This window comes from Rhamphochromis longiceps, linkage group LG11, assembly GCF_057381845.1.
Source record: "Rhamphochromis longiceps isolate RC_006_pf linkage group LG11, R_longiceps_female_GT1.1, whole genome shotgun sequence".
In the NCBI taxonomy this organism is placed as follows: Eukaryota; Metazoa; Chordata; class Actinopteri; order Cichliformes; family Cichlidae; genus Rhamphochromis; species Rhamphochromis longiceps.
Genome location: NC_140567.1, coordinates 27672117 through 27689657, shown reverse-complemented (window position 1 = coordinate 27689657; position 17541 = coordinate 27672117). Strand labels below are relative to the sequence as shown.

At 45.4% G+C, this 17541-nt stretch overlaps 1 protein-coding gene across 1 annotated transcript; it reads right to left on the bottom strand.

Annotated features, from left to right (window-relative positions):
• Positions 1-1765: 1765 nt before the first annotated feature.
• Positions 1766-14342, bottom strand: LOC146659413 (cytochrome P450 4B1-like). The gene is made up of 12 exons (XM_085423445.1): positions 13876-14342; positions 13567-13711; positions 13417-13461; positions 13201-13328; positions 12943-13067; positions 12680-12834; positions 12470-12576; positions 11696-11886; positions 11422-11555; positions 7222-7286; positions 6113-6195; positions 1766-2104 (listed from the first exon to the last, which is right to left on the bottom strand). Exons 1-12 carry the CDS (start codon positions 14233-14235, stop codon positions 1927-1929), a joined length of 1716 nt encoding a protein of 571 aa, XP_085279571.1. The 5' UTR covers positions 14236-14342; the 3' UTR covers positions 1766-1926.
• Between the last annotated feature and the right edge of the window lie 3199 nt (positions 14343-17541).

Genomic DNA, 17541 nt, shown 5'->3' with positions numbered 1-17541 from the left:
TGTGATGGTGTGGGAGGTGTTTTGCTGGTGACACTGTTGGGAATTTATTCAAAACTGGAGTCACACTGAACCATCATGGCTAACACAGCATTTTACAGCGACATGCATCCCATCCGGTTTGAGTTTAGTTGGAGCGTCATTTACAGGACAATGATCCCAAACACACCTCCAGGCTGTGTGAGGGCTAACTGGCAAAAAAGGAGAGTGGAGTGCTGTGCCAGATGGCCTGGCCTCTACGGTCACCTGACCTAAGCCCAATGGAGATGTTTTGGGATGAGGTGGACCGCAGAGTGCTCAGCAAAAGGGCCAACAAGTGCTCAGTATCTCTGGGAACTCCTTCAAGACTTTTGGAAAACCATTTCAGATGATGACCTCATAAAGGACCTTGGACCACTGGCCAACACTCCAGTCCTTCTTCTACTTGGCCCAGTTGAGACACTTCTGACTTTGGCTCAGGCTCATAAGGGGTTTGACCCGAGGAACCCAACAGTTGTAGCCCATCTCCCAGATGCGCCTGAATGTGGTGGTTTTTGGAGCTGTGACTCCTGCCTCATTCCAGTCTTTCTGGATCTCTGCCAGATTCTTGAATTTCCTCTGGCTGATAATCCACTGAAGGCCATGGTCATCTTGGTCATTTTGCCTGTCCACTAGACTTTCCATTGATATGCTTGGACACAGCACTCTGTGAGCAGCCAGCCTCCTTAGCTATGAACTTTTGTGGCTTACCCATCCAATGGAGGGTATCAATGATTCTCTTCTGGCCAGTTGTGAAGTCTGCAGTCTTCCCCATATTGAATCTAACTGGGGCAATTGAACCAAATTGAAGCAATTTGATGACACCTGGGAAAACCTGTAAAATTTGGGCTGATGTCTTCACAGTATTCTAATTCCTGATTTTGTGGGTTTTATGAACTGGATGCCCAAATTACATACAAAGAAACAACTAAGTACTTGAAATAGTTTCAGTTCTGGCCCTTTCAGTTGCAATTTATTTGTTTTCCAATGTTAACTTGTCATATTTTAGTAATACGTGAACATCTGTTATAGTTACGTTTTCATTTCATATATAACATCGGTTTGTTTTAAGTGTTTTTCTTCTGAATTTTCTGGAGTATAATGTGTAATGTTGATAATGCACAATGCAAGGTGCCACATGATTCATTACTGAAGAATGTAAAAAACAGTTTAAAATGGTTTTCATATCATTTATTTTGAAACTTTCCATTAAATGGTTTTCAAATTTAACTTTATGTGTTTCTTAGTTTGAGACTAGTTGGTTAGTCTATCCCCCCTCGTTTAGTTGACTAAGCAATTAATTGCCAGGAACATCCCTGGTGTGCAGATGATTTAGGTCGTGCTAATAAGAATGGTTATGTTACCACTGCCATTTCCAGCTGAGGGTTTTTTTTTCTTTAATCTGAGTGGAGATCTTGTCATTGAGAAACTGATACTGAGAACCTGAGCCACCACTAGGCAGAGATGGGAAGTAACGATGTACAAATACTTCATTACTGTGCTTAAGTAGAATTTTCAGGTATCTGAATTTGTGGTCATTTTTTTGACGGCTTTTTACTTTTACTGCTTACATTTTCACTGTGATGATGTCACTTTCATTGTGACATCATCATCCCATAAGCCAATGCAGGTTTCACAAGACATTTTTGAATGAGGACATATTTATGTATTTGTATTTGTAATCTCTGTTATTTTTGTAAGAAAAAAAACAACCCAAAATTGGGGAAATTATATACAATGTATTGTGACACATATTCTCTATGACAATTTCTCCCAAAAACATAAATTGCACGACAGAGTCCATGAATATATATATAAAAGCTTGTTACATAGTAGAAGTATTTCAAATCAACATAAATTATTTACTTTCTAAATACAGTAATTTTTAGCAGTTCTTGCAGTTAGTGCACTTTAGCTCTCTGCGTCTAAAGGTTTGATCTTGATGTGGATGCCATTGAGTGAGCGGAGAACCAGTCGGGTGATGATCTTGGGTTTCATAGTGGGCTCCGCTATGAGCTGGTATCGCTTCAGTGTCAGAGCTGTCACCACTTTCATCTCATTCATAGCAAAGTTCTGACCGATGCAGTTTCTGAGGGAGGAAAATATTAAATGTAAGAAATATACAAGTGAATATTCTAAAGAACTGAAAAATGATGAAAATAGTTTGATCCTTCTGAGATTAGGACATGAGGAATATGAATAGTAGGGATGAGTATAGTATGTTATTTTTTAACATTCAGGGCCAAAGGTGCTTGCATTTTAAATGGGATCAATCTTAGATTACAGTGAGTTCACCCTTTCCCCTACTTGCTTTAGCCCATCATAAAACCAGTTTTTATTGTGTTGATGTAAATGGGGTCAGTGCTAAGTTACACATTCACATACTTGAGACTACTACAAGCAGTCTCTATACAGTGATATAGTTTCAGGTGAGGACAAACCTTGGCCCAGCTGAGAAGGGCACAAAAGCATGAGGAGATCTCATGGCAATGTTCTCTGGTAGGAAACGCAGAGGGTCAAAGACCTAATGTAATACAGGACAAAGAAAGAGAGCAGTGTTATGTCTATTACTTGTTTTCTGAACCTTATCACTCTTACCACTTGCGCAGAGAAAACTGCATTCTGACACACTGTCACAGGCTGGGTCTCCGACCCAGCACTCTGAGTTTTCTTTGTATTTTTTTGATATGTTATTAGTTTGTGTTATTTCCTATTTGCCTTTAGTTTAGGCAGTTATTGTTCCTGGGTTTTCTATGTTTTGGGGTTTTCTATTTATTTCATCACGTATTAGGTCTGTTAAGTTGTGTTGTCATTTCCTGTTTTATTCTGACAATGTCATGTGTTCTTTGTTCATTGTATTTAGCTTTCCTCTCCTGGTCCTGTCATTAGGTTTATGTCTGTCAGCTGTTTTCCCCCATGTGTCGCCACTTCCCCTGATCACCTCATGTCTGTATTTAAGCCTTTTGTTTTCTTCATGCCATTGTCAGTTCGTCTGTTTATTCTCACCAGAGTTACAGACATAGTCATAGTCTTAGCCTGTTTATTTTCCACCTCGGTCATAGTTATAGTTTTTGGTCTTAGTACCTTTAGTGTTTTGTTTCTTAGTGTTTTGCCAGTGCAGTGTTTTGTTTCTTAGTGTTTTGCCTGTTTGCTTTGGTCTCTTGGTTCATTTCCTGCCGTCATCGCAATAAAGGTTCACTTTTCTGTTAATCATTACTATTCCTCGTCATCATCTGCTTTTGGGTCCTGTTTCCGCACACATCGGCGCACCCCGTCGTGACAGAACGAACTGACCAGTCATGGACCCAGCGGATTCTGCTCTCACCGAATGTCTGGAGGAGACTGCTCGGATCCAAGCGATCCTCGACCGCTTCTTTACAGCGCCCGATTTGAAGAGCAAGCTGGTAATGATTAACGCTGCTGAAGCTATTATGGAGAGGGATCCCCGCCTTCTCCAGCTCCCGGACTCACCTGCCATAGTTGATGCCTTTACGAGGATAAAGGAGATGCTGCAGGCCCAGGGACTGTCGAGTCAGGAAATGGCTTCCAGCACCCACCAGTCACAACAACCCCACAATCAGTCATCTCCATTGCTGCCTCCGGAACCTGAGTGTGTTCGTGTCGGTTCGCTGAGATTCGCCGCAGCGTCACCACCTCTCAGCTCACCAGTTTCCACGCCCTCATCACAGTCTCGCCATACTCCTGTCACAGTTCAGCGCGAGGAAGCGCCGCACACCATAGACTTGGACGACGACGAGCGCCAGTCTATATTCTGCGCTCTCTTGGAGGAGGAGCTCCGGTGGAAGCCGTGGCTCATTCCGGAGCACGAGCACTCTTTCCGGGGAACTCGACTGGCTCTCGGGGGACCTCGGAGTTACCAGGGACTTCCACCCATCGCTCCGCCGTCTTCCACTCCTAAGAAAAAGCGGCGTGCGCGCCACCGACGCTCCGTATCACAAACGCAAGTGAGTGATTACATTTTGGCTCCTCATGTTTTCTCTCAGGAAGTTGTTGAAATTGACACTACTTTTCCGGTTAATGAGCCCGGCTATACAGGGACTGTTTGCCCTGGAAAAGCTAGCCATCAGGCTCAGCTAAGCTGCTGTGGGACTGCTATCCAGGCCGGTTTGGAGCCGGAGACGGAGGTACAGCTGGTGCAGCCAATTTCAGTGTCAGCCGGAGGGCCCGGGGAGCCCGTCCGGCCTCATGTTTCGTCTGCTGGAGGTTCAGGAGAACCCAGCCAGCTTCATGCTTCATTTGCTGGAGGTTCAGGAGAACCCAGCCAGCTTCATGCTTCATTTGCTGGAGGTTCAGGAGAACCCAGCCAGCTTCATGCTTCGTCTGCTGGAGGTTCAGGAGAACCCAGCCAGCTTCATGCTTCATCTGCTGGAGGTTCAGGAGAATCCAGCCAGCCTCATGTTTCGTCTGCTGGAGGTTCAGGAGAACCCAGCCAGCCTCATGCTTCGTCTGCTGAAGGTTCAGGAGAACCACACCAGCCTCATGCCTTGTCAGCTGGAGGGCCCGAGGAGCCCATCCAGCCTCAAGCCACGTCTGCTGGGGGGCCCGAGGAGCCTGTCCAGCACCACGCCACGTCAGCTGGCGGGCCCGAGGAGCCCGTCCAGCACCACGCCACGTCAGCTGGCGGGCCCGAGGAGCCCGTCCAGCCTCACGCCACGTCTGCTGGGGGGCCCGAGGAGCCCGTCCGGCCTCACGCCACGTCTGCTGGGGGGCCCGAGGAGCCCGTCCGGCCTCACGCCACGTCAGCTGGCGGGCCCGAGGAGCCCGTCCGGCCTCACGCCACGTCAGCTGGCGGGCCCGAGGAGCCCGTCCGGCCTCACGCCACGTCAGCTGGCGGGCCCGAGGAGCCCGTCCGGCCTCACGCCACGTCAGCTGGCGGGCCCGAGGAGCCCGTTCAGCCTCATGCTTCGTCAGCTGGAGGGCCTGAGGAGCCCGTCTGGCCACCTTCTGCTTCACCACCTGTGGCTGCCTCACTGTCACCTGGTTCTGCCTCTGCTACGCCAGGACCAGCTCCGGTCTGTGCTTCGCCCGGTCCAGCTTCAGCCTCTGCTTCGTCAGCCGCAGCTCCAGCCTGTGCTTCGTCAGCCGCAGCTCCAGCCTGTGCTTCGTCAGCCGCAGCCTCAGAGCCTTCATCCTCGCCCGGTCCGGCCTCTGCATCAGCTGCTCCTGCTCCACCTGGTCCGGCTCCGGCTTCAGCCTCAGAGTCTTCGTCTTCGTCCTCGTCTGGCCCGGCCTCAGAGTCTTCGTCCTCGTCTGGCCCGGCCTCAGAGTCTTCAGCCTCGTCTGGCCCGGCCTCAGAGTCTTCAGCCTCGTCTGGTCTGGCCTCGTCAGAGTCTTCAGCCTCGTCTGGCCCGGCCTCAGAGTCTTCAGCCTCGTCTGGCCCGGCCTCAGAGTCTTCAGCCTCGTCTGGTCTGGCCTCGTCAGAGTCTTCAGCCTCGTCTGGTCCGGCCTCGTCAGAGTCTTCAGCCTCGTCTGGTCCGGCCTCTGCCTGTGCTTCTGCTGCGCCTGGTCCGGCCTCTGCCTGTGCTTCTGCTGCGCCTGGTCCGGCCTCTGCCTGTGCTTCTGCTGCGCCTGGTCCGGCCTCTGCCTGTGCTTCTGCTGCGCCTGGTCCGGCCTCTGCCTGTGCTTCTGCTGCGCCTGGTCCGGCCTCTGCCTGTGCTTCTGCTGCGCCTGGTCCGGCCTCTGCCTGTGCTTCTGCTGCGCCTGGTCCGGCCTCTGCCTGTGCTTCTGCTGCGCCTGGTCCGGCCTCTGCCTGTGCTTCTGCTGCGCCTGGTCCGGCCTCTGCCTGTGCTTCTGCTACGCCTGGTCCGGCCTCAGCCTCTGCTTCAGCGTCACCTGGTCCTGTGCCCTCCAAGCCTCGGCCGGTACGCCTGACACTTGGGCGCCGCCGTCGCCTTCCGCACGGCCGGCCCCCTGAACTGTTTCCACGTCACCGCCGTCGAGGTCGGCCCCCTGAACCGTTTCCGTGTCGCCGCCGTGTGTTGATGTAAATGGGGTCAGTGCTAAGTTACACATTCACATACTTGAGACTACTACAAGCAGTCTCTATACAGTGATATAGTTTCAGGTGAGGACAAACCTTGGCCCAGCTGAGAAGGGCACAAAAGCATGAGGAGATCTCATGGCAATGTTCTCTGGTAGGAAACGCAGAGGGTCAAAGACCTAATGTAATACAGGACAAAGAAAGAGAGCAGTGTTATGTCTATTACTTGTTTTCTGAACCTTATCACTCTTACCACTTGCGCAGAGAAAACTGCATTCTGACACACTGTCACAGGCTGGGTCTCCGACCCAGCACTCTGAGTTTTCTTTGTATTTTTTTGATATGTTATTAGTTTGTGTTATTTCCTATTTGCCTTTAGTTTAGGCAGTTATTGTTCCTGGGTTTTCTATGTTTTGGGGTTTTCTATTTATTTCATCACGTATTAGGTCTGTTAAGTTGTGTTGTCATTTCCTGTTTTATTCTGACAATGTCATGTGTTCTTTGTTCATTGTATTTAGCTTTCCTCTCCTGGTCCTGTCATTAGGTTTATGTCTGTCAGCTGTTTTCCCCCATGTGTCGCCACTTCCCCTGATCACCTCATGTCTGTATTTAAGCCTTTTGTTTTCTTCATGCCATTGTCAGTTCGTCTGTTTATTCTCACCAGAGTTACAGTCATAGTCATAGTCTTAGCCTGTTTATTTTCCACCTCGGTCATAGTTATAGTTTTTGGTCTTAGTACCTTTAGTGTTTTGTTTCTTAGTGTTTTGCCAGTGCAGTGTTTTGTTTCTTAGTGTTTTGCCTGTTTGCTTTGGTCTCTTGGTTCATTTCCTGCCGTCATCGCAATAAAGGTTCACTTTTCTGTTAATCATTACTATTCCTCGTCACCATCTGCTTTTGGGTCCTGTTTCCGCACACATCGGCGCACCCCGTTGTGACACACACATAATATAGTAAGTCATTAAACCAGCTTGAATCTGTCCTGAGGTCCACTTTGGCACCAGGGACCTACCCACCTCAGCAAATACAGCACTAGTAATTAATTTAATGCACCAGTTTCATGATTGCTTCTTCAGTTATTTGATAAATTATTTGCAGCCTTTTGAGCAGAGTGCTGAAAAACTTCATAATTTTATTTCATCATAGATTCTGTTGATGATGTATTCCATGTAGTAAGTTGTGCTGGGAATAAAATTGTCTTTACTTACATTAGGGTTTTCCCAGACAGATGCATTCCTGTGAATTCCATACACACTTATTCCAACAACAGAACCTACATTTGAAAGAAATGTGTACTTAGTTTATTATTATTAAAAGATTATAGGGTGTGTCTAGCTGATCATTATCATACAAACTAAGCAAACATACACCATATCCTCCTATGGCATTCCTAAGCCCATGCTCACCGTTTTAGTTCTGGGAAGGAGAGAGACTTTGCTTTACTGAAGAAAGGACTGGATAGTGTTCTTGGGCCTCACAAGCACTTTTCTGAAGATTATAAATATCAGATCTTGCTCGATCACTTGAAGTTCCCAAGTGACTGGATCAAAGATAAGAATAAATGTTGGAGATGTGGCTGGAATCATTCTGCTGAAGGCACGCTTAAGAAACCCTGCAGCACTTGTGGTGAGCAACACCTCCTTGTATAACATGTCCTTGCCAAGGGTAAAGAACAAAATCCCAATATTCTGACCACGTGTACTGCATCCAGTGTCATCTATGTTGACCATCCCAGTCACTCCGGTATGGTGACGTTGAAGGTGGTAAGAGTCAACTCCACAATGGGAAGAGAACCATGGACACCTTGCCGTGCTGGATGACGGTTCAGAGAGAACCATAAAATTGCCTGCTGCTGTGAAGTTCCTTGGCCTTGCCCAGACAGATGAGGTTCTGGCCCTACAAACCATTAGACAGGATGTCCTGCAGCTGAATGGGGGAAGCATATCATTGGAGGTGTCCACTAAAGGTAAGCCAAAGATGAGGCATCAAATACTGAATGCTTTCACAGCAGAACAACTGGCTCTAGCTGAGCAATCCTGTCCAGTGGAAACACTCAAAAAGAAGTACAGCCACCTACAAAGACTTCCCTTCAAAGGTTTCAGCCGGGTGAAACCTATGATCCTGATTGGATCAGATCACCTGCACCTTCTCACTCCTGTTTGACCGGTGATCCGGGGACCACCTGGAGGGCCAGTAGCAGTCTGTACTGAGCTGGGGTGGGCGCTACAGGGACTCGCCAAAAGTCTACCACATCCAGCGGATGAACAGGCATGCTTATGCTCGTCTTTCATCACACAGACACCACAGCTCTACAAAAATATTGAAAGGCTGTGGCAAATTGATGTCCTCTCTTTCAGAAATGAAAAGGAGGTCACTAGGTCAAAGGAGGACCAGTAGGAAATAGATATCCTTGAATCAAAGAACGGGTACAGTTAGCTACTCCATTGCTTCGCTGCAAAGACTTTCCTCAGGTGAAGGCACCTCAAGAGGCTGTCATGGCTCTTCAAAGAGCCAATAAGCATCAACTATGCAAGGACCCCAGCAGAGCACAGACATACAACCAGGAGTTCAAGACAGTGGAGAAGGCTGGCAATTTGGTAAAGTTGACTCCAGAGGAGGTGAATGGTTCAACTAAATCCTGGTACATTCCACGCCATCTTGTGCATCACAACAACAAAACCTGCCTAGTCTTCAACTGCACCTGCCAGGCCCCATGCTACAGCGTGGGGCCTGCTGCCAGGTCCCACGCTTAGCCCTTTGCTCCTTGGCGTGTTACTCCGATTCCGCCAGCATGCGGTGGCCATAAGCTGGGATATAAAGGCCATGTTCCATCAGGTACGTTTGCTTTCCAAAGATCAGCCTCTGCTTCGCTTTCTTTGGAGGGATGGACAACAGGAGGATCCACCTAATGTGTATGAATGGTGACTGTTACCATTTGGCATGACCTGCAGCCTTTGCTGCACCACTTATGCTTTACAGCAGCATGTGCAACACCACCGTGAGGGGGAATGAAGATGTATACGAATCTGTCCACACTGCCATTTGTGTGTCCATGTGGACAACTGTCTCCAGTCGCTTCTGACTCCACACCAAGCTAAACAACTCCTGGACAAAACAAGGCAACTACTGGGCATGGGAGGATTTGAAATACTGCAGTGGGCCAGTAATGTGCCAAAGGAGGTGTCCTACCTGCCTACTACTGCCCGTTCTGACAGCTGTGAGCTCTGGCTGACTTCTTACCAAGCTGACCCACAAGAGTCGATGCTTGGATTATGTTGGCATTGCCCCACTGATACCTTGCCCACAGCACCAACTCTTCGCAATGCGTACAAGGTGTTTGCTAGCCAATATGACCCTGTAGGGTTTCTCCTTCCCTATACCACTAGAGGGAAGATTCTTGTACAGTCTATGTGGCTGGGATGAACCTGTCACCTGTGTCCTTTGTGCCGCCTGGGTAGAATGGAAGAAGGAGCTACCATACTTGCAGAGCATTACCATACCAAGGTGTTATATGCCACCTGTTAGTCAGTGCTGCTCTCACTGGAGCGCAGCTTGCTAAGATTCTCCAAACCTAGCTTACTCTACCGCTGGACTGACTCTACTACTGTGCTGAGTTGGTTGCAGTCTGATTTCTGCCATTACAAGGTCTTTGTCGGGACTTGAATTGCTGAAATCCAGGAGATCACTGGTTCTCACCAGTGGAGGTATGTCATGTCAGTGGAAAACCTGGCTGATGACATCACAAGGGGGAAGGGACTCTGTAGTCTTTCATCAGCCAGCCATTGGGCTCAGGGCCCCCAGTTTATACAACAAAGTTCAGTGCACTGGCCCTACTGGTAGGGCTGAGACTTCAGATGAGGGGTTGTTATGTGGCCTTGTCACAGTGGCAAAGTCTCTTACTCCAGCCCCAGGAACTTCACATCTTGGGAGGAGCTTGTGAAAGCCACTTACCATGCTCATCACGGGGCAGCTTCTCCTCCAATGACTGCCACTGATCGTGTGGAAGCAGAGATAGCCATCTTAAAGTCAGCTCAATATGTTTCCCTGAAGATGTGATGGCCCTGATGAAGGGAAAACCTCTGTCCCCAAATAGTCAACTTTGTTCGCCCTGCCTTCAATATGATCCGCTTACTGGCCTAATAAGGGTTGGATGTCACCTGAGATGTGCTGAAGGTCTGGACTCAGACACCATACACCCTACTGTGCTACCTCCCGAACACCCACTAACTAAGCTCCTTGTCCAGTACTTTGATGTGATTTTGTTGCACCCTAGTCCAGAGCATGTCTTTGCAGAGATAGGGCGCACTTATTGGATCATCAGAGGTTGACAAGTAATCTGGAGACATCAAAGACAATGTGTAGACTGCCAGAAATTCTCACCAAAATGGCCGATTTGCCCACAGGAAGACTCCAGATCCACAAACCTGCTTTCTGGTCAACTGGAGTTGATTGCTTTGGTTCCTACACGATCAAGATAGGCCGGAGGCATGAGAAGCGCTGGGGCTAAAAAATGTCATCTCTGTGGCCCATATTGGGTAGTACTTTAATAAATGTGATTGCTCTTAAGAAGCAGTATCAGGTTGATGCACTGCCTTAGCAAATTTGTTGTGGAGGAATTTGTGGCCAGCTTTATTACCGTTTAATCTTTATTCATGTTCTACTGTATTTCCTGTTCTTGATCGCAGAAACAACACCATATCACCCCTCCACATCCTCCTATACCATGCCATATCTCCTTGTACCTAAATAAACTCCACCTCTTACAATCTACTCCCTGGATGTCAGCCTCTCCTTCTGACCAAGGATAACTATTGTAGCAAAAACCAACATTAAACTGATGTGCACCATTCTGTACAGTGAGGTTGCAGAGTGCATAAAAATCTCCAACGCTCTGCTGACTCAGTAACTGCAGAGCTCTAAACCTCCTCTGGCATCAACATCAGCACAAAAACTGTGTGCCTGGAGCTTCATGGCTCATGGATTCCCATGGCTGAGCAGTTCCAGTGAGTGTAATGTGTAGGCAGCGGTGTACTTTCTGCCCATATAATGTATATGATAATAATCTGGTGCCAACATTTAAATACTTCCATTTGGAAAAATGAAGAACTGACAAAGCAATTACGCCACACGTTTAAGAGATTTATACTAGTTTATAGAAAAGAAACTCTATGTGACAATACAATCAAATAATACCAACGTATCCTTGTAGAATAATAAAGTAATAAGTATTAAGTCGATATAGGTCCTTTATGGAAATGTAAAAAAATTTAATTTTTGTATCTAAAGAAAAACAACGTCGGTTAAGAGTTTGTGTTTACCATGTAGCATGAAATGTTTCCAAAAGCATTATTAAGTGAAGACATTTAATGTTTACTCTTTGATAATAACAACAGAGTAAAATCACTGACCTGCAGGCACTGTTCTCCCATCACAAAAGGTTACAGTTTTGGTGGTTTTTCTGGAAATTCCTGGTACAGGGGGGTAAAGGCGGAGAGCTTCTTTTATGCACATTGTAGTGTATGGGATTTTACTGAGATCCTCCCTTAAAATGAGACCAACATGCAGTGTTAGTGAAGTCAACTAATAAGAAATCTTGTTTATATGTCTCCTAATAACGTTTTGGTACCACAGAATGGCACCAACTTGTCTCCCTATTGCAATGTTGTCCTTTCACAAGCCTACCACTCCATGGTTTCCTTGTCATGCAAGGCCTCCATAATCTCCTTCCTGCAAATCTTCTGATGTTCTGGGTTGCAGGCCAGACAGTAGAGGATAAAAGACAGGCCACTGGCTGTGGTGTCATGGCCCTCAAACATGAAGGTGTCCACTTCTGCCCGCATATCTTCATCTGACAGACCCTGCTGGTTCTCATCCTGGCGTTGAAATAAAGGATATTTACAGTTGATAAAAGCCATATAAAGCACTAATTGTTTGTTTTTTAAGCAAACACCTGCCATGCAGTTAATTATTGATTTTAATTTTTCCTGCCAAGGACAACAATTTGCAATGATATACTCATAAAGGAAGCCAAGTCTACTAAGAGAATAAACATGCTAGCTGAGACAGCCCCTACAAGCTGCCGTTTAGAGAAGTTTTTGGGAAAGAAACTGGGCAAAACACTAACCAGTGTTGATCATTCTCTACACAAAAGAGATTTTGTATTCAGGTTGCTGCTCACGAGAATGAAAAGGCTGATCATCGTCTTTGTGTCAGAGGACATTAACATGCAGCTTGGCAACAGCATGCATCTTTGCTTATTTGCTGCATGCATATGCTATTTCAGCTTTAGGCCAGTACTTCAGATATCTGACACGATCTCAAGTTGGCACTTGCCTTATTTTCTGTATGACCTTTATGCAGGAAAACCCCAGTTTGTGACTTGCCTATACATTAAGCAAATCCTACAATGGGAAATGTGTTGAAGTAAGAGGCTGAAACTGATGACACATAACATACTCTTGCAAAGAGAAGGATGTCCAGAAAGTCCAAATATCTCTTTGCCTGTATTTGTCCAAGCTCCTTCTCTTCCTTTAGTGCTTCTCGCCTCTTTCTTATAACTTCCTCTTTAGAAAAGAATATAAAATGTAAGCATTTGTAGATCTGACACTATAATGTGAGGCTCACTGATTTTTGGCAACGGTTCAGATGAATCAAAGCAAAGCTTACCTGTATGACTGAGGGTCACCTGACGTGCTTTTCTGTATCTGAAACCATGTGGGCTAAGGTGGAAAATGAGGTCACTGTGGTACGGAAACATTCTGAGCCGAAGATCAATTAGAAAACTGAGGTCATAAACTGCTTTGATGTATGCATTTGTTCCACTGAAATGACAAAGGAGGCAAACATTAAATGCAGATTTACAACAACCAAAGACTCAACATAAAACTGACACTGTAAATGACTCTTTAAAAAGATTCATCTGGGCTCACCCCTCTGTCTGACAGTTGCTGTAGCAGCTGAAGGCACACTTCATAATGCTGTCCAGTGTCATGAGGCTCATGTGTTTAAACAATTCAAAAGGCTCATTTGTGCTTGCATAACTTTCCCACTTATCCTGCCAACAATGAGAGAACAGATGTGATCTCTCTGCAGGATACAGACACTGCTCCTGCTTTACTTCTATTTACTGACACGTGCTGACTTTGAGTTTATTTATCAATTATGCAACTAAATTGTCTTCAACGTACCAACATAGTCTCAGCAGACTCTGACATCAATTTTACGTATGGTTTCAAAACATCATAATGGAAACCTGGTGTTAAGAGCCTCCTGTGGCGGAACCACTTCTGACCTTCTGACACCAACAACCCATTTCCTGAAGAACATGTGCATGAGTGAGGAAAGCAGCAAAACAAACAACTCTGCACTTGAAATGCTGTTGAAGGGAGACAAATGAGTCTTACCAATCCAACCCTCAATAAACCGGTAGACAAAATCATCTTTTGGTTCTGTTAGGAAACATAACAAATAAAAATGGTGTTAGGGACTTTTAACTTTACTACACAGTTATAAATGTGCATCAACACAACAACTACGTAAAACATTTCTCACACCTGATGATGTCAGGATAGTTTTTGCATAATCTGGATGCTGAATATTGATGATACTGAGAAAGGGGCCAAACCAGATTGGGAAAACATATGAGTACTCCTGTCCCCATTTCACTACCTTGTCCATATCGGTCCCATCTTGTTTAAACTGAAAGAGAAAAAGTACAACTGAAACACATCACAGCAGGCAGACTTTACACGCTGTCAACTGTGTGTCTCTGTTTGCAGAATGGTGTTCTCCAACATGGTGTGGTCAGCTTTACTGGACGGTTACACATGTTACAGCTGCTGCGAGTGTGTTGATACAGTTACCTCCAGAACATGTCCAAACAGCCAGTGTGGCGGCGGCCCCCAAAAAGCTTGGAAGTTCCGCAGTGCTTCCCTTCTTTTCGCAAATAGAATTGTTAATTTATACACCACGGCAAAAAGACAGAGCACAACAAAGACGTAATGCATGTGAGGCCAGCCCAGCTGAAACTCCGCGAAAGTTTTAGTTAGTTTCATCTTGCAGGTGCAAGTGTCTTCCGCCTCCGCGTGCAGGAAAACCTCCCCAACAAAGCGCAAAAGGTGATCTGAGCTCACCTTTCTGATAAGAGCTGGAGGAAAAGCGATGTTTTCAGTGCTGTCTCCGGTAGGCGGGGAGTCTGACACCCAATAAAACGCTGACTTCATGTCCTGACGGAACTGTTGGCGTTTTGAGCGCAGGAGTGCAACAGCAACATCATTACGGCGGTATATGAGAACTGGGATGATGAAGATGCAAATATGGGAAGAGCAGAAATGTAGGTTTTCCTTTTGGCTATTCTGTTTGCCTTAATTCCCAAAGTGTAATTGTGTCAGTTGTTGTACTTGGCAGCCAATAAGTTGGTTACAAGTGCTTTGTGTGCACATGAAGTCCAAACTCCAGTGAGTTTAACCGTACAATAAACTGTACAAACAGCTCAATCACAGTTTGGTTCAACCCTCACAAACATTATCTCAGCATAAAATACAATGTGAGAACATATTTGGCATCTATATATTAAAAAAGAAACTGGTTTGCGATGCACATTTTGTGTCTTAACACCCATACTAAATGTAAGAAGCAAATCATATGCCAGACCACATCAGAAAAACAGTGTGGGTGACAACCTTGCTAAATTTCCTCTGTACTGGCTGTTGGACCACTTCCGATGTGTCAGGCTCATTTAAACTGTTAAGCTCAATCTAAACCCTTTTGCTGAGAGGCAGAGTTTGTGATCTGTGTTTTTTATGAGCAGTAATGGTACAGCCAGGATGCTTCATGTTCCACCCTGAAAACTAAAATAACATCAAAATCAAAGGTGGAAAATCCTAAATTAAAATAACAGTGGCAATTGTGATGAAGTGTTTTGAAAGGATCAAAAAGACTGTCCTGGCTAGCGTGGACTCTTTACTTTATGCATATGCGTATAACATGTAACACCACAGTGCATCAGTCTACTGGTGAGTCACCATTTGCTCTGATGTTTGACTGAGATCCCCAGCTACCTGTTGAGTTTTTGTTGTGTAGGATTCAGGAGCCTGTGGCCCCTACCTGCTGCATACCAAGTGAGCCAAAAAGCTCAACGTCCTCTGTGGTGCTGGTCTGCACCGATCAGCTGCCAGTTACGGCTGGTGTTCAAAACAATATTGCTTCTTCACATAGGACTACTTGTGCTAATGCTGGAACGCACTCGAATCGACATTATCTGCCCCAGGCAATAGGAAGTAGAACAACAGGGGCTGTGAACTCCCAGGCACCTGTGCCTAATACATCTACCCTGTTTAGACCTCGGCAGTGAGTGTCAATCGTCGGGACAACGATTCAAACACCAGGGGTAGATTGTAGTGGGTTACATTTAGTTCATGTTGTTTCATACATGGTGTCTGTGAACACAGCATGAACATTCACCCCTTCCTTTGCTGTTAATCAAGAGTCGGTTATAAGGAACATCTGTGGTCTATTCTTGACCTCTCGCAACTTGCACTCATTACTGTTCAAGGTGGCAAAGCTCACAAGCTGTTAGGTATTACAGACTGGATTCATTTCCCGTGACAATTGATGATTTTGTGTAACTGTTAAAGGGTGGTAAGTGGGATCCTCATGGGTTATCTACAATTTAGTGTATAGTAGGGTGGACCCCAGATGACAGTTTTCCCTCTTTTGTTACAGGCCTCACACTGCTGCTGTCTTGTTCTAGCCTTGTTGTAGTTTTACTATTGTTAATCAAAAATCAAATTGAATCAAAATTTATTTATGTAGCACATATTAAAAACAACAAAGTTGACCATAGTGCTTCACAGTCAGTAAAAGCATATAAACTGACATTGACTGGTTCCTTGTTTTATGGTATTTTACACATCAAGAAATGGGTAAATTGCACCTTTCAGATTGGAGTGAGGTTTGCAGTGAGACTACACAGGTGAGTAATTGGTGGCACTCCCTCCTGTAGGTTGCCTCCCCAAGTGGGCGGTCACCACCATTTCGTTTCATTATTTTATTTTTACTTTATTAACTAACTCGGCTAGCACTGTGTCAGCGAACCTTGTCCTTTTAAATAATGTTTATTAATAAAGTGTTTTAAAGAACAAGGTAGCAGGGCTGCCCTGCTACCTAAAATGTTTTTTTTCTGCTCTACACTTTGAGTAGTTTTGTCCTTACTTTTGCTTGTTAATAACAAGCCTGTGGGCTTTTGTAACTGGTACAACATTTGCACTAGCTACTGTAATCTCTCCTGGGGTGTAACCCCCTCCCTGGGTGGCATTATCAACACCATTTAGTCACATTTACCGGTATTCTGCCTTCACACCACCACACATGCATACAGAATCAGTCCAATCATCTGTGAAAATGCTGTGAAATGACTGAAGCTGCATTTAATGCTGTCAGACTCTCTGAGAAGCTGCTGCTGTTACTCAGACTCACCCTTTCTCTGTAACTGAGCTCTGAACTTCCTGTAAGATAGACCCCACTCAGTCAGAGTTGAAAACCAGACATCAAACATCAGAACTGTGAGCATTGGTATTACTCAGGGGCACGTGCTGAGTACACTGCCACATGCTGTCTTCACATATATGAGTGTGTGCACCACCTGATCAATACCAGAATGATAACATTTGCATATGTGATTGGGCCGATTACTGGTAGGGACGGGATAGAGAAGTGATAGGACTGGTGGCCCGGTGTCAGGAAAATAATCTTGCCCTAAAAGTAGAGAAGGGCAAGAAGATCATTACTTATCTGAGGAAAAGACACTCCAATATACATCAGTCACACAGAGGTAGAGAGGCTGAAAGCCTTAAATTCATCAGGACACACATCTAACAGTTTCTCAAAGATGCTGACTCTCAGGTTACCAACAGAAACATCAAGGACTGTGACCTGGACGAGCTGGAGCCATTCACTTCCATTTTTAAAAAAATTGTTTTTGTTCTTTTACTTTGTTGTGTTCTCGATGTCATCACACAAGTTCTGTTTTGGTCTGTCACAAGATGTGTCTACATCTGTTAAACTGGTAGCTGATAAGTAGAAGCATACTGATTGCAAAGAGGATTAAAATACATTTAGAGGACTTAGCATCTGAGGCTCAAAGTGGCAGGTATGGTTATCTGAGTGATTCATTACGAAGATATGGTGGGTCATTGAGTTATGTTTTTGACGAATTTGATGTAAGGTTGTATTTTTTCTACAATTTCAATATTTTTTTTCACTCCTTTAGAATGTTGAAAATACTATTAAAGGAAAGCAAAACGTACTTTTCTGTCAAAACACAGGGCTGATTTCTATCATGAAATCATATAATACAAGTGTATTACTGACAGCAACCTTTTCATTCCATATATTAGACCAGCATCATATGAACCTAAGTGTCTTGCATTTATTCTGACAAGCCACTAGGTGGTGGCTTGTGCACAAAGGTCAGCATCCTGGCTACACACTTACATCGTTTTCCATATTGTGCTAAGCATATGTGGCAT

Excerpts from the sequence above, each read along its gene's own strand:
- LOC146659413 (XM_085423445.1), bottom strand. The coding sequence starts at position 14,235 with ATGAAGTCAGCGTTTTATTGGGTGTCAGACTCCCCGCCTACCGGAGAC. Across the intron at positions 13,068-13,200 it reads AGTCTGCTGAGACTATGTTG|GATAAGTGGGAAAGTTATGC; the intron begins GTACGTTGAAGA and ends CATTGTTGGCAG. Across the intron at positions 11,887-12,469 it reads ACATCCTTCTCTTTGCAAGA|GATGAGAACCAGCAGGGTCT; the intron begins GTATGTTATGTG and ends TTTCAACGCCAG.